The 24,963-nt window shown below is 40.6% G+C and overlaps 1 protein-coding gene across 2 annotated transcripts in view; it reads left to right on the top strand.

Moving 5' to 3' along the window:
* Positions 1 to 8,949: 8,949 nt before the first annotated feature.
* The window catches only part of BMF (Bcl2 modifying factor), a 47,557-nt gene continuing 31,543 nt past the window's right edge, over positions 8,950 to 24,963 (top strand). The window contains exons 1-2 of one of the 2 annotated variants that reach the window (XM_081314716.1): positions 8,956 to 9,185; positions 15,926 to 16,076. In XM_081314716.1, coding sequence (XP_081170842.1) covers positions 16,061 to 16,076 — 16 coding nt within the window. In that variant the 5' untranslated portion in view covers positions 8,956 to 9,185; positions 15,926 to 16,060. Of the gene's footprint in view, positions 9,186 to 15,925; positions 16,077 to 24,963 lie in introns of both variants that reach the window. The other variant, XM_081314717.1, reaches the window with a different exon arrangement.

Raw genomic sequence — 24,963 nt, 5'->3', positions numbered from 1 at the left:
ACAATGACTAATTTCCTTGAGGAACCCCCCTGAGATTACCTTTGATGAAACCCCGTTATATCTCTCTGAAAATCATTGAAAGGCTATTATTCTACTACTGTCATGGCTAATTGGGCACTCACTTTTATTCTCATGTAATTTTTCAAATTCCCAAATGTTTTGCACAAAAAAATGTCACTGAAGGCAAGGATCATGCCATGAATCTTTTTGCATTTTGCTTTTAATTTAAGATACATAAAGTCTTTCGATTCCTTTGCCATCCCTCTCTCTCTCTAACTTCTGCAAAACTGCAGCATAATGTATACATGGCTTCTTAATTATCTACAACAAATCAAAATTTTATAAGGCAATATTAATATCCTTCAAAATTCAGTGCTGTTTTTGTTTCTCCTTGAATAAAAAAGGGGTTCTGTAATTCTACCTCATTCTCAAGGTGGTTAGGAGTGCCTTTAGATTTTTTTTTACAATGATTATGAGTTTATTTTAGCAATGCAAAACAGCAAAAGTGCTGCTTCTGTTGTTTCCTAATGCACATCTCTCCTTCATCCTCACTTTCTCTAACTGCTCATATTCTTCATCTGAAAACAAAAAACAAAAAAAAAAAATTCTGGGAGAAATTCCCTTAAAATGTCATTAATTTTAACTAAAAAAAAGTAGAATGTCTATGATGTGATAAACTGTAGATTACAGATACAGTATTGTATAATGAAAGTCACTAAAGACTAAATTAAGTCCAAAATATCTCAACTTCATCTTTTTTCCATCTTTTAAAATCAAACGAGAATAATAAAAAAAAATGCAGAAGAAATTTGTTCACACAATGTTAATTGTATTTATTCAAATTTACTTGCCCAGTAATGAATCAAACTGCTTGTACAAGTAATAAGATAGCAAATCATTTAAAAAGTAAGGAATAGTAATATATGTAGTAAAAGAAATATAATATATAGAAAAGCAACCATCTACCATGGTGGTATTTCTACCATGCACACAAAATCCATAAATGATATTAAAAATATCTGGGTTAAATCATTTGTGGAGGAAGAATTACTATGAGAAGGATTCATTAGGAAAGGATAATTAATACATACATGTGCAAGGAAAACAAACTGTATCTTGATGGCATACTACAGGTAGGCTCTTTAAATATTAACTCAATCACACACAGACATACCCATCAGCACCATGATATGACACCCAGGTAGTTTTCTGGAAATAATATTAAACTTCTCCATTCTCTTCTCTGTTGGAATACAAAGTCAAATAATTTGCCAAAATAATGATAGTGGATATTGATACTTACGGCCAGTATTTTAGTTACTTGGGTTTTAAAGACAATACAATATATGGCTCTTTTCCATGGATAGGGCTCGATACAATTCCCCTTGGAAGCAAAAGTTTTATTCTTATTAAATCTAATGCCAGAACTGGAATCCAAGAAAAAAAATCCTTTAAGAAGCACTATTGTATGTGATGTCTGGCCTCTTTTGTTTCCTCAAATGTTTTTGTTGCTTGATATGGCTTTTTACAAAGCTGTCTCTTGAGAAATTTTTGTCCTTTTACTAACCTCTTTTGTTCCAACAGATCATTAATTTTATTTCATATTAGGTGCACAGACATAAACACACATTTTAGTATGTTTCATTGTTTCCTATGCTTAAGTAGTGGACTGCTTAGACTTCAAATGCCTCAGGGAGTCTCTAAAGCCCAAACAAACAATTGTTTGATTTGAAAATGACTGGGCTGCTGCAGCAAAAGACTGAAATTGGTTGCAGCCCATCTAAAACTTTCCAGAACATCTGTTACAATAACTGCTTTCAGAATTGAAATCAGGGCCATCAAAGTTGCAGGGACCTAAAACTAGTGGTTTGAATATAGGAAAAATGTAACCTATGTGAGATTAGTTCAAAATGAATTAGTTTACATTTGTCCTTCTCATTTATGCAAGTTTAGAATAGAAGTTAGAGTTACCAAAAATCAAACATGGAAACGGATAATCATTAAACCTGTGAGTGTAGATGGGCAATTTCCAAAATATAAAAGGCATTTCTATATGGGCCCATTATCTATGGGCGTTTGCCAAGGCTGTGGCATCACAGCACGTTGCACATATAAAGCAATATTGAAAGCCATGAGAACTTCAGGTGCTCCTAATGCAACTCTTAATGTCACCCCAGTCAAGGTGGATAATAGTAAAAGATATAGGAATGTGTCCTGAAATGGTATGCTTCCTAGATAAAATCCTAACCAATGAATAGTAACTTCCATTTTCAGTAACTTTAGACTAGTGAAACCTGCTCAAATTTAAGAGCTAAATTATGGTAGCAAACATGTCCATCACAGTTTTCTTATACGTCAATGTTAATACCTTGCAAAAGGTTTATTAATCAGACGCTGATAGAGAGAAGACCTGCTGAATCAAACCAAAGGCTCACAACAGCTTACAGTCCTGCCCATGGTCACAGACATTGTGACTAATAAGCCTAGCTACCTTTGTTTTTCTCAAAATTTTTATTTTTTTATTTTATTTTAATTCCATTTATATCCCGCCCTTCTCCGAAGACTCAGGGCGGCTTACAAGCTTAGCAGTAGCCTTCATTCTATGTATATACCTGCTTATTAGGGCTTTCACACACACCCTAAGTGGCATTATTACAAAGTCAGCTTATTGCCCCCAACAATCTGGGCCCTCATTTTACCTACCTCGCAGTGGCGTAGCGTGGGTTGTCAGCACCCGGGGCAATTTGCGCCCCCTAACCGGGTGACGTCATGGCACCGCCAAAAAGACGCGCCCCGCAGCGGCGTAGACTTTCCAAGAAGAGTCGCGCGCATGCGGGATGCTTCCGGGTCCCTCTTGAGGGCGGCTGGGCGGGGCTCCGACCTGCAAGAGCCGCTGCATTCAAGCTCGCACGTGAGCCCCGCTAAATAAAGCCACGCATGCGCACGAAGCTAGGCCGGCCGGCCGGCGGGTCCGTCTTCGCTCGGCCAAGCCTGCCGGGGCGCCTGCGGGGCGCTTGCGGTTGGCCTGAGCCTGGGCGGAGAGTTGGGCGCTTCTATTTATTTTATTCAGTTTATGTGGCCGCCCATCTCACCTGCCGGACTCGTTTCGCTTTGCAAGAAAGAGCAGCTCGAGAGCGGAGCCAAGCCGACTCTGTGCAGCCCTTGGGGCTCCCTGAGCAGCTCAGTGCGAGCGCGCCCCCCCAGATGTTGCGCCCGGTGCGGCCCGCCCCCCCTGCACCCCCCACGCTACGCCACTGCTACCTCGGAAGGATGGAAGGCTGAGTCAACCTTGAGCCTGGTGGGATGCGAACCTGCACTAATTGCAGGCAGCTGGTGTTACTTAAGGAGGCATTAGCCCACTGCTCCACCAATCTTTTAAATCTTTTAAAACTGTTGATAATCATCCTAAATTTCATCCTAAAGAATGAAATGTGCAGATTAATTATGCACCGCATGAACAAGTATAGGAGGAGAGTGATACTTTTTCCCCCCATACCAGTTGAAAATAGTTTTCCTCTCCTACAGCAACCAGTTGGGTTTCTATGTTGGGTAGAGAAGGAGGACAAACTGTTCCATTCTGTAACTGCCAGCTGGTTCCTTCACTTGCTTCTCATTTGTGCTACAAGACTCATATGTAGGCCCAGAAATTCAGTTTAAATGATTTTTTTTTAAAAAAAACAAACTTTAAATTCTTGGTGCTCACTTTTCTTACAAAAGCAATTCTTTAGATGAAGATTTTCTTGTCAGTTTCAGAGCTAGTCAACTCACCGTGCCCTATAACAGGTATGTCAAACTGCAGGCCTGCAGGCTGGATGTGTCATGCCGAAACCACGCCCAACCCCATTGCCGGCAATGGGGAAAAAGTCCCGATAAGTCGTGCGACATCACATGACCTCATCATTTTGACATGCCTGCCCTCTAAAGAAGCTCCTCCCTTAGATGGTTCTCTTTAGGCCTGTTGTGAAAAATGTATTTTATTTGATAAAAAGACAGGACTTTTGCCAAGTATGACCCCAGTTAAGAGCAAGGCAGGTGACTTGTTAATTTCAAAAACCTTCAAGAAATCATCAGATCTTTGATAAAACTAATCTGATGCTTCTCTGCCAGTCCGCAGAGCAAAGAGAAAGAGACAGACAAGAGGTAGAAAAAGAGAAGGTACTTTTCTTCACTAATGATAGAAACGACTTTTTTTTAAAAAAAATTGTGTTGTTTTAGCTATAATTCTCTGATGATAGAGAATTTATTTCTATCGTTTAGGCAGAAACTCTGCACATATAAATTAGACCAGAGAGGAACCAAGGGGCAGTCATGGCTAAGTATGTGTTAATCTTGTGTCATCTGAGCACGGTCTGTAAGACCTGCTGTGATGCTCCTCCATAGCATTGATCAACCATGGAGGAGGCTGGGTCACTTTTACTAAAGCACAGAGATGAACGTAAACTTCTGTGAGACGCAGGCAGTAGCTCAGTGTTCACCTGATTGGCTCAGGTTAAATGTTTTGCATTGTGTGAATGAAGCCTGTGTAAATAGGTTTATTTTAAATGCAAAGTCAAGTTACCTGGGAAATAATATCTTGTATTATAATAGGGTTAAAGAAAAATCAGTCATGTGCTGTCATATTGTGGTGCAGCAACTCAAATGGAAGCTAAGCTTATGAAGTATGAATTATGTAAATGTGGAGAAAATACTGAATTATGTAAATGTGATTGTATAAACAAAAGGTATTTTTTTCACATGATAACATTCTTTTGAACCCCATATTGTACCTAATATTTGAAAAATGAGAACCAGACAGTATAAATGGATTCTCCCTTTATCATGGCCAAAGGAATGATATTGCAGCATTGGAAGGATAAATATATGCCTTTTTGACTTAGTGGACTGAGGATCTGATTACACTTTCCACCTAAGAGTGGGTAGCCAATATACAATATGCTTTGTATGGACACATACATAGTGAAATATGGGACTCATTTATAAAAAATAGGTATAAAGTTAAAAGGTAAATTACTATATACAGTTACATACTGGTAAATGTATTATAAATACATATCTGCTTGAACAATTGCATTAGATAACTATATTTAGAATTTTAACTATTTACAAAGAAAATAATATACATTTTTTAATTTTGTTGCAATTTTTCATTTTGTAAAGGATACACTATGTGTTTTTTTCCTGGACAAAGCATGAATTTTTATCTTTGTTTTTTATCTTTTGGTCATTTTATAAATAAATAAATGAATAAATGAATAAATGAATAAATAAATGAATGAATGAATAAATAAATAAATAAATAAATAAGCAAATAAATAAGCAAATAAATAAGCAAATAAATAAGCAAATAAATAAATAAATAAATAAATAAATAAATAAATAAATAAATAAATAAATAATAAATAAATGCAATTATAGAAATCTGGCCAACACCTTTAAAATCACTCTCCCCAAGAAGAAAAAGTGATTTCAAATATTTCCTCTGAAGAAGATGATGAATCTTAAAAGAACCAATAGTATCTTAATATACTGTACTTTCTGTCTGAAAAGTGCTAAAACCAATCCTGTGTGTTGGTTATGTTGCCTCCTACTGGTAAGTTCAAAGAAAAACAGCCCACGGTATTTCTAGGGGTGTTTTTTAAACATCAGGGTTTTGCACAAATACCTGTCTCTTCTATAGAGTTATCTAGTTATCTGCTGTCTGATTTGAGATGATATAAGCTGCAAGGAGATAACATTTTCCCTAGTCATTGGCTGTGTATTTTGGATCTGGGAAAACGCCATTCTTTCTCCCAGGTAAAACAGGAATGCTGCAGTGCAAATGTCACAATATTTTTGTTTCGGATTCTACAAGACAAGCGGCTATTGTGGGAATGCCATGAAGCTGCGTTACATGGGAACAAGGGATACAATTAGCAGACTACTATCTCCTGCCCCTTAAGATGAGACATTCTTCTCCTGTTTCACATTCTAACACAGAAGAGTTCAACCTGTCTTTTTAAAGTGGGAAAGGGTGGGAAAGGGATCCATGGTTACTAGCCCCGATGGCTGTGGGACAGCCCTGAAAGCCACCTTCGTTCAATTGATGCTTAACATTATCAAAGCTAAAATAGTTGCTATAGGAATTGAGCAAAGGATTGATGTGATTCTACAAACTAGGGCAGTTGTTCTCAATCTTTTCTTCATCACCGACCCCCTTGAAATAGCCATGGACCCCCAAGATTTAACTCAAGATTTAAATCATAAAATTTCTTCAAGCCTTCGCAGACCCCCTGTGGTGACACTGTGGCCTCCCAGGAGTCTGGGGACCACAAGTTGAGAGGCACTGAACTAGGGTACAATTCTAGAGACAGGATATTTTATAGAGACATACTCTTAAAATGAAGGATAGAAGAAAATATAGGACCTAAATCTAACATACATACTATGAAGGTTTCAGATTATATCATAGAATTACTAATGGCCTAGTCCAGAATTCAGTGGTGCAGGAAGTATTGTGTCTTGTGACAGCAGAGCTCTGTAAACTGCACTTGTTGCTGGTGAGCTTCTGGTGCTATTCAAGATGCCGATTATTAACTATAAAGTCCTTCATGGCATAGAAGTTTTGAGGGACTGCCTATCATCATGTTTTTGACCATTCAGTAAAATGAGGCCCACTTGCTTTCTTCAGAACTATGCAAATAAATAATTCTCTGTCATGGCACCTGTCCTCTGGAATGATCATCTGAAGATCTTTAAAACATGTCTGTTCTCCCAGGCCCAATGTTAAGTCACTGTGGAACCATGTTAGTGACTAGATAGATAGATAGATGATAGATAGATAGATAGATAGATAGATAGATAGATAGATAGATAGATAGACAGACAGACAGACAGACAGACAAGATAGACAGATGAGATAGATAGATATTGTATGAATGTTTGCCTTGTGTTTTTGTTTTTAAAATGATAAACTGACCAGAGTAAGCTTGGAGTTGTGTGGTCTCCAAATCTAATAAATGAAAAGATTATCTGGATCTGTGTCCTGCATTAGGCAAAATACAGGTTCCTTCTTAGGAAAGAAAGAAAAAAATGGCAGGTTTTATATTAATATTGCTAGTGTAAAGTTCTATGCATCACTATTTTGAAAAAAAAAAGTTTCATGAAGTAGGCAAACTCCTCCTATAGAGCAGCAAGTGGTTTCAAAACAGGAAGCAAGGGTAAGAATAAATTGACAGCTCTCACAATGGAGGGAAGTAAGTACTGAAGGCTATCCACTGGGAATTCTTCAAGGTACATAAAAAGCAAAGGCAATGGGGTTGTTTAGAAGGAAATTATATCTAGAACGGTTTAAATCAAATCCTGGGAAGGTAAGTTTATGAAAGGTTATCTACTATCACAACTAAATTAAACGTCCCTGTTTAAAAGCCATATAGTTCATCGTTTTAATATCTGAAACAACTTGGGAACAGTTTTTTGTGTCCTCTCACTTAATTTCATCTACGAATACTATTGTACAGCTAAACGTTTTTCCTTTTTATTTGGCAATTTGTAGGTGCCTAATTTTGGGGGGTACCAACCAAGGAAAAACAAATTTCCAGTCTTCCTCAGTCTGGCATCCTTCAATATATTGCATTACCATATACCCTTAATCTCCAGTCACTGTTCTGGCTGAAGAAGATGGGAACTGTAGTCTTACCAAATGGACATCAGGCCGAGGACATAAAAATATAAAATAACGGAGTTGGAAGGGACCTTGGAGGTCTTCTAGTCCAACCCCCTGCTCAAGCAAGAGACCCTATACCAGTGGTGGCGAACCTATGGCGGCACTCAGAGCCAGTGGCGTAGCGTGGGGGGTGCAGGGGGGGCCGGCCGCACCGGGTGCAACATCTGGGGGGGCGTGCTCGCACTCGCAGCTCTCTGCCCCTGCCTGGCTCACTCACTCTCTCTCACTGCAGTGCTGGCTGTGCGAATCCGATCCGAGCTGCCGGGTCGCCGCCCACTGTGGAGGGGGGGGGGTGCCAGGCGTGCGGTGCGGAGAGAGAGCGAGGGACTATCTGGGGGAGGGACAGTGCTAAAATCCACGGGTTAGGGGGTGCAAATTACTTGCCTTGCCCCGGGTGCTGACAACCCACGCTACGCCACTGCTCAGAGCCCTCCCTGTGGGCACCCGCACCATGCCTCGGAGGTGGCAACTGTCCCTCTTCAACCAGCCGCCCCCCACAGGTGTCCCTCCCCACGAGCGACATTGAGGTGACCACTTTCACCTTGGCCACACCCACCCAATCTTCCACGACCACCACAGCCACACCCACCCAGTGCACCCAGCGATAAATAAGTGGGTTTTGGGTTGCAGTTTGGGCACTCGGCTTCTAAAAGGTTCGCCATCACTGTCCTCTACGTTTCAGGATGACTGCAAACAACCCAAAGTCCCCAGATATACCACGAGAAAAGCTCTCCCCGATACCCATCCTTAGAACTTGAAAACAAAAAAACAAAAAAAAAACAAAAACAAAAAAACGAAGGCGTTAAGGACCGCACAAGAATTGCTTCTCTGCAAGTCTGGACTTGCCCGGCCTTTCACAGATCGGCTTGGAGTGGAATGCAAGGGCAACAAATAGGTAAGGTTCGGGGCAAAAATTTTTGGTTCAGGTCTCCAGCTAATTTTCGCAGTCTCAGCGCCGTGATTTGGGGAAAGGAGGGGGGGGTCGCCCCGTCTAGAGCCAGCGGGCTTTGGAAACGGCTCTGCCGGAGCTCCAGCCTCGCTGCGAACCGAGATCACGAGCCGGACTCGACAAATGACCCATGTTGTGACAGCCCCGAGCGCCCGCGAGCTGGGAACGTGCGCGCCTGCCGCTCCCCATTGGCGAGACCCCCTCCCTGACGTCACGGCGAGGAGGCGTGTCCTTCATCAGCTGTGCGGGTAATGCCAGGAAGCGAGTGTCTTTTTGGAAACAATACCGTGTGGTGCTAGCGGCAGCGGCGTCTCAGGTTGCAAGCCCGGGGACTTTCCGGCTCCCGCTCTTTCCGCTGGCGGCTCTTGTTGGCGCTTCAGGAGCTGACCAGATGAAAAGCGGGATCCGTTTAGGAGGGTTCGCAGATCGCCGCTTTGAATAGGTGACCAAGGGCTGCTGTCTCTTGTCTCCGGGGCTACGATCGGAAGCTTCTGCAGCTGTTCTGCCCAGGCAGAGGCGCAGTCGGGGCAACAGGTCAGTATTGGGGTGGGGGGGGGAAGGGCGGGAGGGGAGGGAGAAACGAGCACTTTGAGTGACAACTGAGTTGTTTGCATTTGTAAGTTCTGCTCTCTATAAGTTCTAAATCACATTGGGCTCATCGCCCATTGGGATTGAGATTTCCCTAGTGAGGAAAGGACTGGGACGAAAAAAAGCGAGTCCCTCGAGTGCCTTGGTTAGAGAGGCAGGCATCGGCGGATTCTTCCACTTGGAAGAATCAAGTACCCCGTGCACAGTTAAGGAAGTTAACTTTCCGAGACGTAATAACTTAGTCCTTACTTGGCCTAAGTAAAAGTGGGGGGAGGGGGGTTGTCATGGCTGTATGGCTTTCAATACTGCTTGACAGGCAGGACCCGAAGATTAAAACTTCTTTTCTTTGATTTTTGTCTGTTGGCCATTAAAGTTGTCCCAAGGTATAAGTACAGCAAACTAGTAGGACCACTGCAGCTGAAATTTGTGCCAATGGTTCATGATTGTTTCCATCCCGCCTTTTCTGTATGCCTAAAACTAAGATCATTTGTCTGAAATAGTTCCCACAGAATTATCAGGAATTGCAAATTTATATTCTGCAAAATAGAAAAGAGACATTTGTGGCCGCAAATGTGCTACAAATGAAATTTTAATACTTAAAAACTCAATTTCATGTACCATGGATGCTGTGAGTAAGGTATTGCTTTTTGTTGACTCATTTGGATAACTTATGAGTTATCTGTCCCGTCCCCCCTTCTCTTTTTCACTGTAAAAATTTGGTTTGATCTCTTCCTGGGCTGATATAATGCATTTCAGCCTTAAAGATAGTTTATGATTGAGTCATTTAAGCACAGGGCAGAAGGCAAAAGGAAGAGCTAAAGAAATCATGAAACCAGCTTGTCACTTTGTTTTGGTTAACTGGCAAGCACACGTGTGTTATGTCCTCCCCCACTCTCTTCCTTTTTCTTCCATTCCTGAACGAAGGCAAGTGGTTGTATATTGATTTTTCCCCCCTGGGAGAATGCTAGAGGTAATGGAAGAATGCCTGCATTGTATGGTTCCTCAACAGGTGTTTCCAAGTGGAAAGAACTGCAGAATTACTTTCTTTCTTTCACATTCGGGGTTGTGAAGGTGGTTGCTGAATTGATTTCCTTCTTTCCAGAGAGCGTGATGGTTATTTATTATGCTTCTATAGCATTTCAGGAAATATAAAACTGCTTGCTTGGGACTTTCAGGGGATTCCAGTCCAGGTGTTCAGATGTGCTGAATGGTACCAATATAATTGCATCATGTGCACTTAAATCCCAGGATGTTGCTTTTGGATACCAGTGTATTCATGGACACTTTTCTTGCCACTTTCTGCCCCATTCTTATTTTTTTAAAAAAAATATTATTTTAATTCTAAATATTCTAAACTCATTTTTATTTCTCAAGAGTGCCCTTGCATTTCACATAGGCATTCTTGGAAAATAAAAAGAATAGACTCATAGTGTAAGAAGGGACTACATAAATCTTGGTCTTCTGTTCAAAACATATTTATAATTTGTCCTACTTTCAAGGATCTTGGATTGGCCCCATAACTGCCCCCCCCCAAAAAAAGAGAGAGAGAGTCTGTCTGCACATATCACACTAAACCAAATGAAGTGTGTTTGTTTTTGGCTCAGTGTATAGCGCAAATCCAACTATTGTCACTTATGAAATATAGTTTATGGTTTAGCAAGATATAAGAACCCTCACCACACTGGTTTATTCCACAAACTATGGCTAAATGAATCATGATTTATGGTGATCTGTGACTCCAGCCTAAAAGAAAGTGATGAGTTTCCAAGCTCCAGTTCTGTTTTTTCCATACTGCTAACTCTTCAGAACCTCACAGATTCATGGACTCTTATTTTAAGGTGAGCTTCACTGAACACAAAAGTTCTTATGCGTAGGACTGTGTGGTAAATGAGTATTTATTATTCATAACATAATTACAAACATAGGATCTGTATTGAGAGACCTCTTTCTCTCCAGGTTATACATTAAAAACCCTGGCTATGGTGATAGATATTGTTATGAATACTTACTGGATAATAGTCTTAATTATACATGCAAGATTATTAGTATGTTTAACCTGGAGAAGAGGCAGTTGTAGAGAGATAGGATTGTTATCTTCAAGTATCAACAGTTATTATATAGAAGAAGTCCTATCCCAGATGATGGAAGAAAAGATAATGGGTTGAAATGACAAGGAGATCAAAGTCATCTGGACATTAGGATAAGAAAAGCCCTAAAAGTAGGAGCATAGTGGAACAAATGCCTTGGGGCGGGGTGTGTGCGTGTGGGCTCTTCCTTTGCTGGAAATATTTAAACAGACTGGATGGTGGTATGTATATAAAAGATGTTATAGAAATGGATTCCTATGCTGGACATGAGATTGGACTATATGATTTTTAAGGAACCTTCCAACTCAGGCATTCTGCAATATGAGGTCTATGAGGAAAGGGCAAAACAACTTATTTCCCACTCTCCTCATAGTTCAGAACATTGTTCTGTCCTTTCATTTTTATATTTCATTTCTGCCACCCTTTCTTCCATTCACAACTTAGAGCAGATACATAACTGGAGTAAAATGAAATAATAAAAAAATTATGGCATTTGGGAGTTCTTTACTCCAAGGTGGGGAAGGCTGTTAAAAGAAATACAGTGGAAATGGTGCATGGCATAGCAAATGTTGAGTTGGATTTCATTCTGTTCAAACACAAGATTGCTCAGTGAAGGTGAGATTCAGAATCAGTCAAAAGAACTTCTTCACAGAATGAAATTAAGCAACTTGAAATTAAATCCAGACAAGTCAGAGATATCATTGGCAAGAAGAAAGCTGGACTCTGGACCTATGATGCCCCCTTTTTTGGATGGGACTGCATTCCCCAAGAAAAAGTTGACCATCAGCTGTTATTGGATTTGCAGATGGCAGCTGAAATGAGTAGCCCTTTGCACAATTATGGCTAGGGTACAGCTGGAATCCTTCCTGAGCCAGTGGAATTTAGTGACAATAATTTGCACCTTGGTTACAACTCTTCTTATTTATGTGGGTCGATCCTTGAAAAGTATCCTGAAGTTGCAGTTGGTGCAAAATGAAACAGCCAGCTTCTGGTCTGGTATGCAGTATAGGAACGGTAGTGTTTGCACACAAAAAAAATCTGCATTGGTTGCTAAATGTGCCCCAAGCACAATTGAAGATGGCAGCACTGACCTTTAAATCCCCAAACTGCTTATTGCTAGATTACCTGGGAAACTCCTTTTGGGTTACTCAGATTGGTAGGAGAGACCCTTCTCAAGATGCCTCATTGTCACGGTTCATCTTTGTGGGAAAGAATCTCCTTCTCTATGGCTCCAAGCTTGGAAATAATTCTCTAAAGAGCTATATTTGGCTCCAACTTTTTCAGCATTTAGGAAGATGAAAAAAAAAGTATTTTCTTTTACAAGTTTTTGATTATTAATTATTTTAGTGATTGGTTTTCATTTTGATTTGGGTTTTACTTGTTTTTAATCTTTCATATTCCATATTTTTCACTTGTTGATAATCACCTTGAGCATTAAAGTAAATAGAAAGACAGAGATGCATTTGATAATATTTTAAAAAATCAAGTTGGAAAGCTAATTATTTCCTTAGTCCCATGCCATAGAACAATTTCCTGTCGCTGTTTTCAGTCTTTATTCTGTCTCTTCCAAACTTCTTTGTTACCAACCACTCGTTCAGCATCTGTTCAAACTTACAACAGCACTGAAAACAGAGATTTGCGATCAGTCCTCAGAGTTTCAGCCTTTGCATTGTTCCCATGGTCTCATGATCACGATTTGGACTCTAGGTAACTACTGCAGGGTGCATTTATGATAGTTGGAGAGTGCTAAAGTCACGTGATTGCCTTTTGTGATTTTCACAGCCATCTGTCAACAAGCAAAGTCAATGGAGAAGTTGGCAGGAACTCACAAATTGGGGTCAAGTGACATCACACTTAACAACTTGTGGTGATTCGCTTAACAATTACAGCCAGAAGTGACGAACTGATGTAAGTCAGGCACAGTCCTGTGATATTTCACTTTATGCCAGTGTCAATTAGCAATGGAGTTGCTAGTCCCAATTTGGTTGGTAAGTGAAGACAATCTATATACATGTTCTACAAATTTGAGTTTTATTGTGTTAGGAATACAGGAAGGTATTTGGAAGTTATTTAATTTTATTTATTTTAATGAGGGTGTGATTTACTTTCAGCTACTTTGCTTAGGCTTAAAGCCAGACAGTTTTACCTTATGAAGTAAGGCCTATTGAGTTCAACACGACTGTTCCTCCAAATAAATGTGCATTCAGGTGCATCTTTAAAAGTAAGAGTAGGAATCTTTTCTATTTCAGGGGTATATTTGACTGCTGTGAGTGTGAATTGGCTGCATGGTAAAGGTCCACATCACAAAAACTTCTATTTATCAGAAGTTACATTGAAGAACTGTAAATATCCACCTTTTATCTGTGGGCAGGTAGAACCCAGCCATTTTTATTTTCTAACAATATTGATAGGTCTTCTGTGGAAACTAGTTCAGTTTTTGTAGAGAAAGATTGATTGGCACTTTGCTTACAGTATAACAACTTGTATATATTCTAGTAACAGCAACTTTTATTATTATTCAGAACTCTGAAGAAAAAAAGATATGGCAATAACAATCTACCAACAAAGAAGAATGATTCTTGAAATAATTCTGTTGTGTGTATTCTGTAGTGTACCTGACTTTAGTCTTTCTTTTGTTCACTAGTTGTAAAGTATTATAATTATGGCACGTTATTAATGTAGAATAAAAAATTGTTTAAAGTTAAATAAACTTAGAATTGCAATACAGTACATAAAAGTGTTGTTTACTGGGCTTTAAATATGTGGGCTGTAGTGGACTAGAAATGAAATTAAGACCAAGTCTTTTGATCTAGTGAAGGTTAGGGTTAGAGTTTAGGACAGGTTGTGAGGTGTTATTTTAAACTTTAAATACTTTTATATACAGATACTCAAATCTGAACAAGATTTACAGCCCAGTTCTGTATGTGCATACTCAAAAGAAAATCCCTTAGATTTCAATAAAACCTCCGACTCCTAAGTAAATTTACAATAGATTTCAGACTTGTTAGATCTCACCAGTAATTGCAAGTTAGATTAAACAAACCACAGCAGAATAAATAATCCAAATACTGAATTTTACTTTTTAAAGATCTGTAGAATTCTTGTGTGTTTTGTGTGTATTTAAATTAAGGTAGCATTGACAGAATCATGAAAGACTAATTGTTGGCCTCAAGATGTTCAAATATCAGTGCACTGTCTGTAACAATCTACTGTATAACCTAAAAATGCATCAACAAACACTTTTGGTTTTAACAGGCCAAGTATTTTGAGAGCTTATTAAAATGAAATAAGGCTCTATAGATGTTTTATTTATTTATTTATTGGGTGGAGGGCATTTTTTAGGTGCAGTACATATAACGTTTGGATTTGGGATTTCAGGAAAAGAGTTGTCTGTTTTGCAAGATCTATGCATCTTGGTGCATTTCAGCGTTGCTGACTTGTTCAGGGCTTTTCCCCTCTTCCTTGTTACTTATCCCTTCATTCTGTTTCATTACCACCTGCTAACACCTCCAACTGACAAGGGGGCTGAATCCTGTCAACTAATTTGAAGATGGCATTATAACGCTATCACCATATGCAACCTCTACAATAATCTATAATGTCTCCAAGCCATGTCTCAGAATAGCTTAGTCAAGGAGTTCCCAAGGCTTTCTGGGAAACTATAGGAAATAGTCTAAGCCTCCAGATGACACATTCTCTGCCCACAAAACAGCCAAGCCTCAGATCCACACCAACCTTCCTCTGGCTTCTTTCATCCTCTTGTTTTTATTATTTTGGGCTGATGGATGCTACTTGAGTAGTTCCATTTACCCTGGCCAGTTAGGCCAACCAAATTCCCTGCCCTGATTCCCACAAGCTCCTGCCTGAGGCCAGAGGAAATAGCAGAGTTTCCTTTGCTTATCTATCCCCGTGCTTTCGGGTGCTAGAGTGAAAGTATAAATTGAGCACATTGCCAGATGTGCTCAAGAGACACTAGTTTTGCGAAGTGCCTCCTTTTTTGTGCAGCATGTTCTGTTATGAAAAACACTTTTTAAAACCCTGTTTCTGCTTGCCAGACTTTCTTCATATAAGCTCTTGAGAATGCATAATATGATCTCAGAGTCAAGCTCAATTATAGTGACTTACGTGAGTATTTCTGTGCAGTTTTCTTGGTATAGTACAGGGGTAGGCAACCTTGGCTCTTTTATGACTCGTGGACTTCAACTCCCAGAATTCCTGAGCCAGCATGGCTGGCTCAGGAATTCTGGGAGTTGAAGTCCACGAGTCATAAAAGAGCCAAGGTTGCCTAACCCTGGTATAGTACGATGTGGAAGGGGTTTGCTGTTGGCTTACTTTGGGATGTTCTTTTCACTTCCAACTCCAACCAGGAACTTGGCATGGGGTGAGAAAAATAAATCCATGCCATCCCACGCCACCTTTTGAGTTGTACATTTAATCCTCTTTGCCAATGGATAGCTATATGGTGGTTACTATGATTGGACATGGAGTTACAAAGTTTACATGCTCTGTTGTGGGCAGACTGGTTATTGATGCAAGAGCCACCTTTTAAAAAAACATTTTTTCCTTTAAATGTAATTCAATGGGAAGGAAGGCCTGGAGGAAGGAACGTTGTCCATGGGGTCGCGATGGGTCGGACACGACTTCGCAACTAACAACAACAACAATTCAGTGGGGCAGAAATTGCCTGTACCTTGCCTGAATGGATGTCATTAAAATTGTACGCTCAGCGAAGACATGGCCACGGATCCCGGTATAGCATTTGTTTGAGGTTATAAATTTTGTTAGAAATTTTCTAAACAACTGCATTCTTCGCTATTATCACTATACTCGCTATTATCTAGAAGCTAGATAACTGAGTTTATATACTGTTTTGTTTCTTAATTCAGTAAGGTTTTAGATCTTATGCTTAGATTTAGTGCACTTGTTACACACCTTAAAAAGTTCTGCAAAAATAATTTTGCACCGGCATTGACTAAGCCGATTCTGAAGTCAAGTCACTCCTATTGTTCTTTAGTAGGCCTGATTGAACAGGTTTGCTGACCAGGATTTTCGTCTTACTATAAAGTGAGATTGCACAAGGTGAGCTTCCAAAATCCAGTTAATGGGAAAATTAATCACCAACCCAATAACTGTAAACCACTTCCTTCTCTACTTGATCTTACATCTGGGCCCTGGCACTGTTCACATTCAAAAAAATGTGACTTCAAAGATTGGGCAATACCAAGGAATGGTTGGTGAATATGATAGAACTTGCTGAGGCAGCCAAATTGACTTAGATCTTGTTTTTTTTTTAATCAAACATTTATTACTGACTGAAAATGCCTCACAGATATTTTGTGTAAAACAGAAAAAAATGAATTTATGATCTGTGGTTTGGACAACTAGGATAGGATGAATTGTAGAAAAAAGACAGTTGTGATATAACTTACATGAGTATGTAAATCTACAATTGTACGTATAACTGCTGTAATGAAAATAAGAAACCACTTTATTTCTTTTTTCTTTTTCTGTTTTTCTTCTACCTTTTTGTCTTTTTGCACTTTAGCTTGTTGTGCAGTTGTCCTTACCTGATGGAATAATCCACAGTGGAGTGTTGCGTGATTACACAAGCTGCCAAATTATGATGTGTATTAGATTTGGAAGGGGGAGATACAAAGGTTCTTGTAAGGTTTCTAGTAGTTTGTTTCACTGGGGTACCGATCGCTGGTAGCTGATCTAAGCAGTCATCACTTAGCCATAATAGCTAGATTCACACAACCTACGAAGTCAAACAGAAACAAACCAAGTGATGGAATAGCATTATATGCGAACTAGGTGTTCAAACAGCCCTTGAAAGAACTGAACATTTCATTCTGTTCTTTAAGAAACAGTCTCCCATCTTTATTTTAGAGACTAGAGTTATTGCTGTTGTTTCAAACAATACTTACAGTATTTTAATACTGCAGTGCTGTTATCTGGGCTGCCAAAATCCAGGTCATCACTAAATAGCAGCATTGAGGAACTAGTTTTCAGTATCTCTTTGCTATCCATTATTGCCATCTGGATTTTGGCAGCCCAGTTTAAATAGCTACCCAAAGTAATACAGGTAGTCCTTGACTTATGACCACAATTGTTGCTTAACAAGACAGTCATTAAGTGAGTTTTGCCCCATTTTACAATCTTTCTTGCCATAGTTGTTCAGTGAATCATGGCAGTTTTTCAGTTAGTAACACGCTTGTTAAGTGAATCTGGCTTTGCTTATCAGAAGGGTGCAAAAGGTGACTGTGTAATCCTAGGACTTGCAACCGTCATAAATATGAACGGGCTACCAAACATTCAAATTTTTATCACGTGACCATGGGGATTGCTGCAAGGGATGCTGCAAGCATGAAAAACAGTCATAAGTCACTTTTTTCAGTGCTGTTGCAACTTTGAATGGTCACTAAATGAATGGGTGCAAGTTGAGGACTACCTGTACTTGCTTTAAAAAAATTTTTTTTTGAAAACAGCCAATCATAACTCTAATTTTGGTACACTGTGCTTTTTCCATTTCTTTTAACTTTGCAAACCATCCTGAGAATAGTTTATCCTCAAAGGCAGTACCAAGATATTTTATAAAGAGGAAATACACACTCCAACAAGAGCTACCGAATGTTGCAGTCTACAGAAGCATAGTACAAACTGCAGATATCTACGTACAGGTAGTCCTCAGCTTACGACCACAATTGAGCCCAACATTTCTGTTGTTAAGTGAGACATTTGCTAAGTGAAGCCCATTTTACGGCCTTTCCTACCACAGTTGCAAAGTGAATCATTGCAGTTGATCAGTTAGCAACTCGGTTGTTTATTTAATTAGATTTGTATACCGCCCTTTCCCGAAGGACTCAGGGCGGTTTACAGGGTAATTAAAACAAGAAATACAAAAGTTAAAAACGATTAAAAAAATTACAACAGTCCCTGAAAAAGTAAAAGCCCCCAATTAAAATTAAAATTAAAATTCTCAGCCTGGGTCAGAGAGCTCAAAGAGCCAGATCTTCAGGTCCCGGCGGAATGAACGGAGGTAATCCTCAGCTCCACGGGCAGCTGGTTCCAGAGGGCAGGTGCACCCACTGAGAAGGCCCTCCCCCTGGGTGTTACCCGCCGGCAATCTTTTACCGGAGGCACCCTGAGAAGACCCTCCCTGTGGGAGCACACTGGACGAAGGGAGCTTGATGCTGGCAGCAGGTGTTCCCTCAGATATCCCGGACCCAAGCCATTTAGGGCTTTATAGGTCATTACCAGCACCTTGAATCACACCCGGAGGGCAACCGGAAGCCAATGCAGCTCGCGGAGTAGAAGTGTTACATGGGAGTATCGGGAAACCCCCATCACAACTCGTGCAGCTGCATTCTGCACCAGCTGAAGCCTCCGAGTGGTCCTCAAGGGCAGCCCCATGTAGAGAGCATTGCAGTAGTCTAAACGGGAGGTCATGAGCGCATGAGTGACTGTGCGTAGGGCATCTCGGTCCAGGTAGGGTCGCAACTGGCGCACCAGGCGAACCTGGGCAAAAGCCCCCCTGGTCACAGCTCCTATATGGTCTTCAAAATTGAGCCGGGAGTCAAGGAGGATGCCCAAGTTGCGAGCCCTATCAACGGGGGGTAACACCTCACCCCCCATCGTTAAAGATGGAATGGTCTGGTTAACCCGAGATGCCGATATGCACAGCTACTCAGTCTTGGCAGGGTTGAGACGAAGCCTGTTTCTCCCCATCCAGACCTGGACCGCCTCCAGGCAACGGGACATAACGGCGAGGGCATCGCTGGGGTGGTTCGGGGTGGAAAGAAAAAGTTGGGTATCATCAGCGTACTGATGATACCCTACCCCGAAACCGCGAATGATCTCACCCAGCGGCTTCATATAGATGTTGAACAGGAGGGGCGAGAGAACCGACTCCTGAGGAACTCCACAAACAAGAGGCCTCGGGGTGGATCTCTGCCCTCCCGTCAACACCGACTGCGAGCGGCCCAGGAGATAGGAGGAGAACGGTGCCTCCCACTCCCAACCCCCTGAGACGCCGCAGTAGGATACCATGGTCGATGGTATCAAAAGCCGCTGAGAGATCTAATAGGACTAGAACAGAGGAGCAACCCCTGTCCTGAGCCCGCCAGAGATCATTCACCAGCGCGACCAATGCTGTCTCCGTGCTGTGTCCGGGCCTGAAACCCGATTGGTACGGGTCCAGATAATCAGTTTCCTCCAGGAAGAGAGGAAGCTGATGCGCCACCACACTCTCAACAACCTTCGCCAAAAAGCGAAGGTTGGAGACTGGACGATAATTATTTAAAACAGCCGGGTCCAGGGCAGGCTTTTTGAAGAGGGGTCTCACCACTGCCTCCTTCAAGGCGGCAGGGAAGACACCCTCCTTCAAAGAAGCAGTTATTACTGCCTGGAACCAGCCTCGTGTCTCCTCCCGGGCCGCATAAACTAGCCAGGAGGGACACGGATCCAACAAACAGGTGGTGGTGCTCAGCCTCCCCATGAATCTGGCTTCCCCAGGTTGCAAAAGGTGATCACGTGACCTTTTGACCCAGCAATGGTCATAGGCATGAGCCAGTGGCCAAGCGTCCGAATTTTGATCACGTGATCATGGGGATGCTACAACGGTGGTAAGTGTGAAAAATGGTCATAAGTCACTTTTGCCAGTGCCGTTGTAACTTTCGACGGTCACTAAATGAACTGTTTTCAAGTTGAGGACTATCTCTAAATCTTTCCAGTACATAAACAGACACCATTTATATTTATGTAGCCGTACATGTGAATAAATATAAATAGGTAATGCAATATGGCATTAAGAAGTGTCCGGAGAAAGCTCGATTTCCTCAGTCTTCTGACCCTCATCTGATTCTTGAGATTCATGAAGCAGTTCAAGTGAAATTCCAGGGCAAAGTCAGGTAATTAATAATAATAATAATAATAATAATAATAATAATAATAATAATAATAATAATAATAATAATAATAATAATAATAAGAAGTTGGAAGGGACCTTGGAGGTCTTCTAGTTCAACCCCCTGCTCAGGCAGGAAACCCTATACCATTTCAGACAAGTGGCTGGCCAGTCTCTTCTTAAAAACTTCCAGTGTTGGAGCATTCACCGCTTCTGGAGGCAGGTTGTTCCACTGGTTAGTTGTTCTAACTGTCAGGAAGTTTCTCCTTAGTTCTAGGTTGCTTCTCTCCTTGACTAGTTTCCATCTGTTGCTTCTTCTCCTGCCTTCAGGTGCTTTGGAGAATAGCATGACTCCCTCTTCTTTGTGGCAGCCCCTGAGATATTGGAACACTGCTATCATGTCACCCCTCACCCTTCTCTTCGTTAAACTATACATACCCAATTCCAGCAACCGGTCCCTATATTGGAGAAGCTTGCAGAGCAGGACCCCCTGCAGAGAGATACCACTTCTTCTCCTTCCTTTGGCAGCATCTTCTGGCCCTGGACTCTGTGCTGTTGTGTCCTTTATCTTTCTGCAGAACAGATGAGTCCCAGCAAAGCTCATTCTACTATCATGCTTGCCAACAGTGTTTTTTTTCTTTTTCTTTATCTGCTAGAAATAGATCTGAGCCCTTTTCTCCTTTCTCTATGATTGGCTGTTTTCAAAAAAAAAATTAATCTTCTTTTTGGCTCTTGTTCCTTTTTTTTTTTGCCCATTACTAATGTCAAAATCTCATGTCCTGCTGTGGGCGTTGCCAGTTGGTGCAGCATCCTTGTGCTTATAGCACGGATGCATAAATTCATAGAGATAACTGTCAACCATCAATCAGTAACCCTAACATTAAATCACATTTGGTGGTGGTGGTGGTGGTGGGGAAAGGATAACATAGCTGAAACAAGCAGATGGAATTGACTGTTGCGTGAAACACACTGGCAAAGAAAAACGTTTTGGTGGGCAAAAAGGAAACAAGACTTCTCCTTTCCTAAAGACAATTTAAAATCACATTTTTTTTTGTGGAAGTCATTAATAAGGATGAGAACTGTGTGATGTCTCTTCAATTGCCATTAGGAGAGATTATTGCCTTTTGCTATAAAAGAATCACTGGGAATCAGGCAGCATACAAATTTAATAAATTATAATGGTTCATTGCATAGTCAGCCAGATGTTTAGGCTGGATTTGGCGTTTTTATCCACCTATCAAGTTCTTTCTAAGAACCTGGAACAAGATGATGGTGTTAAAGGTACAGTCACAGGATGTAAGCTGTTCCACATAAAGCTGCCTTATGAAGTTGACTGGTGAGTTTGTCAGAGATGATAGTGTTCAGCTGGTTTTGGGACTATTACTGTTGGTGCTTTGCTTACTTTTGCCACAATTGTTCTACTTTTATTTGCAGGTCTTTATGTTTTGTGACTTTCTCCAGTTCTTTTCTCTTCTGCCATCTCCAGGTATTGCCATGTCTAGGATCCAGACTTTTTTTTTCATCTTTCTTATCAACAATTGTTATATATGAGGTGTAGTGTGGTAGATGTTTATCTGTTTGTATTCAAGGTCGCAGAGCACTTTAGTTCTTCATTTTCTATGGTTTTGTCTATTTTGTGGTCTCACCAGTTCTTGCTTGGATGTAAAAGGTATTTCTTGTAGATATTCCAATGCACCATTGCGGCTACTGTATCATGCCATAATTTTAAGTCTGTCTTAACTAGATTGTCCATTATTTCTTTGGCTTCTTTGCAGAGGGTGCACTTCCTGTCTGTTGCTATCTGTTGTTCTCAATTCTGGCTTTGTAAGGCATTTGGTCTTGTGCTGCCAGAATTAGCCCCTCTGTCTCTTTCTTCAATTTTCATGCTCTTAGCCATTGCCAGGTCTGCTTTGCCTGCTTTTTTTTTAACGTACTGACCATGTTATGTTTTGTCTAGCCGTATCTCTCTTCTCTTTTTCCATTTGGTCTTTCTTGTAGGCCAATTTAGCTTCTCCAGGTCTCAGTCAGCTTTCTTGGTATACTAGGTTCAGTTATCTGAAATGGTATAGGTTCTCCTGCTTGAGCAGGGGGCTGGACTAGAAGACCTCCAAGGTCCCTTCCAGATTCTATTCTATTCTATTCTATTCTATTCTATTCTATTCTATTCTATTCTATTCTATTCTATTCTATTCTATTCTATTCTATTCTATTCTATTCTATTCTATTCTATTCTATTCTATTCTATTCTATTCTTCATTGTCCTTTAGGTATTCTTCCAATTCCCCTTTTTCTTCTTCAGCTGTCTGGTGTACTGGCAATATTGCACACCCACTGATTTCTTTTGGTACATAGAGTCTGTCAACATTGCTGTATGGATGAAGGCCATGATCCATTTTCATTATTTTTCTTGTTTTCCTATCCTGGGTTTTTATTTCTGCTCGAGTCCAGGCCACTATTCCAGCTGTGTATTTGATGAGTGGAATTTCCCAGGTGCTAATTGTCCTGATGGCATTCCTTCTACTGACTTGGGTGTTTAAGACTTTTACTGTCTAGATATATTGACTTCTAACTTTCTTCCTGATTTCACCGTGCTTGATACAGTCAGGTTGAAGGATACCCAGGTATTTGTAGTAATGGTTTTCATCCAGACTATTGTTATTTCCATAGGGCATTTTGATTCCTTCAGTTTTCACTATTTTCCCCTGTTGATGGTGAAAGCGGTACATTTGTCCTATCCAAACTCCATTTCAAAATCTTGGCTGCATATATGGACAGTGTTGAGCAGCAGTTCTATTTCAGCAGTTGTTTTTCAGACAGCCTCTGAACCTCCATGGAAAAGAGGTGGGAGATGTTTTTAATGTTTGATAGCCATGGTCTGACTTGTTCAGTATTATTGACCGAGGAATCAGAGCAATGACAAACATTGGTAGTGAGACTGAGTGTCCGTGAAAGATGGATCTCTTGAAATTAAATTCTCCCAATCTATCACCATTGACTGGCAACTGTGTTTTCCATTGTGCCATTGATCTTTGTACAAAGCTTCTGACGCTTCTACTGACTTGTTATTTCTAGGCACTTGATTATCTAATCATGCGGTAGGGAGTCAAATGTTTTCTTGTAATTAAGCCAAGCTACATTCAAGTTGGTCTTTCTTCTCTTGCAATGTTCCTAAACCTTATCAATTAGGAGCTCATCTTTTGTTCCTTTGCTGTGTGGGCAATTTCCTCCCTGCTCAGGTGGAAAGAGCTTGTTTTTAACTAAATGCTGCTGGACTTCATCAGCTACCACACCAGTTGGCAATTTGAAAGTTGTTGGTAAGCAGGTAATTGGCCTGTAGTTGCCTCGTGCTTGCTTATTTATTAAATTTTTTTTATTACATTTATATCCCGCCCTTCTCCGAAGACTCAGGGCGGCTTACAAGCTTAGCAGTAGCAATTTATGTGCTCTGAGTTGCTTTAGTTGGATCTTTCATTATCAGGTAGATTTTGCCAGATGTTAACAAATCTTCAGTTTCACCTCCTTGTAGTATGTTATTAAACTGCTTGGCAACAGGTAAGTGTAGACCAGTCAAATGTTTCAATCCAAAACCATGCAATTCACCTTCACCTGATGCTGACCAGTTCTTGATCATTCTTGCCCTTTTCCCACTACATCTGCTGTTACTGCTTTCATTTTAACTTCTTTTTTTTTATTCTCATTCGCCTCCTTTTATTCCTGTTCACCTCCTTTATGCATTCTAGTTGTATTTCTTTGGGTTGTCCCATAGCTGTGCCTGGAACTGCACTGTTTCTTCTTTATCAGGTGTTGACTGGGTCAGCTAGGTGTGAACACTTTTGTCAAGATCAGCTACAATGATTAATTTCTACCAGTTTCTCAGCCTAAATCCCCTGTGCTTCTGGATATAACATACAATGTGTTTTCTCTGGGAGTTTATTTATTTATCAAACTTATATAGCTGCCCGTCTCACCAAGGTACCTCTGGGTGGCATACAACAATAGATAATAAAAATATGAAAACAGTGAATACAAATATAAAAACAACCCCTTAGTAATAAATATCCTTAAAAACGTAATCAAAGTGGAGGAAAAATAAGAAATGGCCCTCTCAGTAATGGAGCTATCTAAACAGGTCTCTGGTCCCATAAGAGCCCTAGGTCTGTTCATATAAGCAGGTCTTGAGGGTCTTATGGAATCTCAAAAGGGATGGGGCCAATCTAATTTTGGGAAAAAGGATGTTCCATGAGCCAGGCACCACAGCAGGCTTATGCCCTGGGATTCACCAAATGTAGATCCCTGACCAATGATATCTGCAGCATGCCTTCTCTGCTAGATCTGATGGGGCGAGCTGATGTAAATGGGGAAAGGCAATCCTTTAAATAACCTAGTCCAGGGGTAGGCAACCTCGGCTCTTTTATGACTCATGGACTTCAACTCCCAGAATTCCTGAGTCAGTCCATGAGTCATAAAAGAGCCGAGGTTGCCTACCCCTGACCTAGTCCCACGCCATGAATGGTGTTTATTTATTTATATTTCGCACTTCTTAACTGCCCATCTCCTTCAGAGAAGGGCTGTGAGTGCTGTACAATTTAATGAATGAAATGAAGCATTAATAACTGAATGATTTAAGATTAATTTTTTTAAAAAAATATAAACATTATAAAATTGCAAAAGATGGACAGTTCCAAGATGGAAAGGTTAGTAGTTGTTAATACAGGCGAGAAGGTTCCCATGG

The sequence above is a fragment of the Vipera berus genome, assembly GCF_964194415.1.
Source record: "Vipera berus genome assembly, chromosome: 1".
In the NCBI taxonomy this organism is placed as follows: domain Eukaryota; kingdom Metazoa; phylum Chordata; class Lepidosauria; order Squamata; family Viperidae; genus Vipera; species Vipera berus.
Note: the sequence above shows the minus strand (reverse complement) of the source record. Positions and strands in the feature narration are given on the sequence as shown.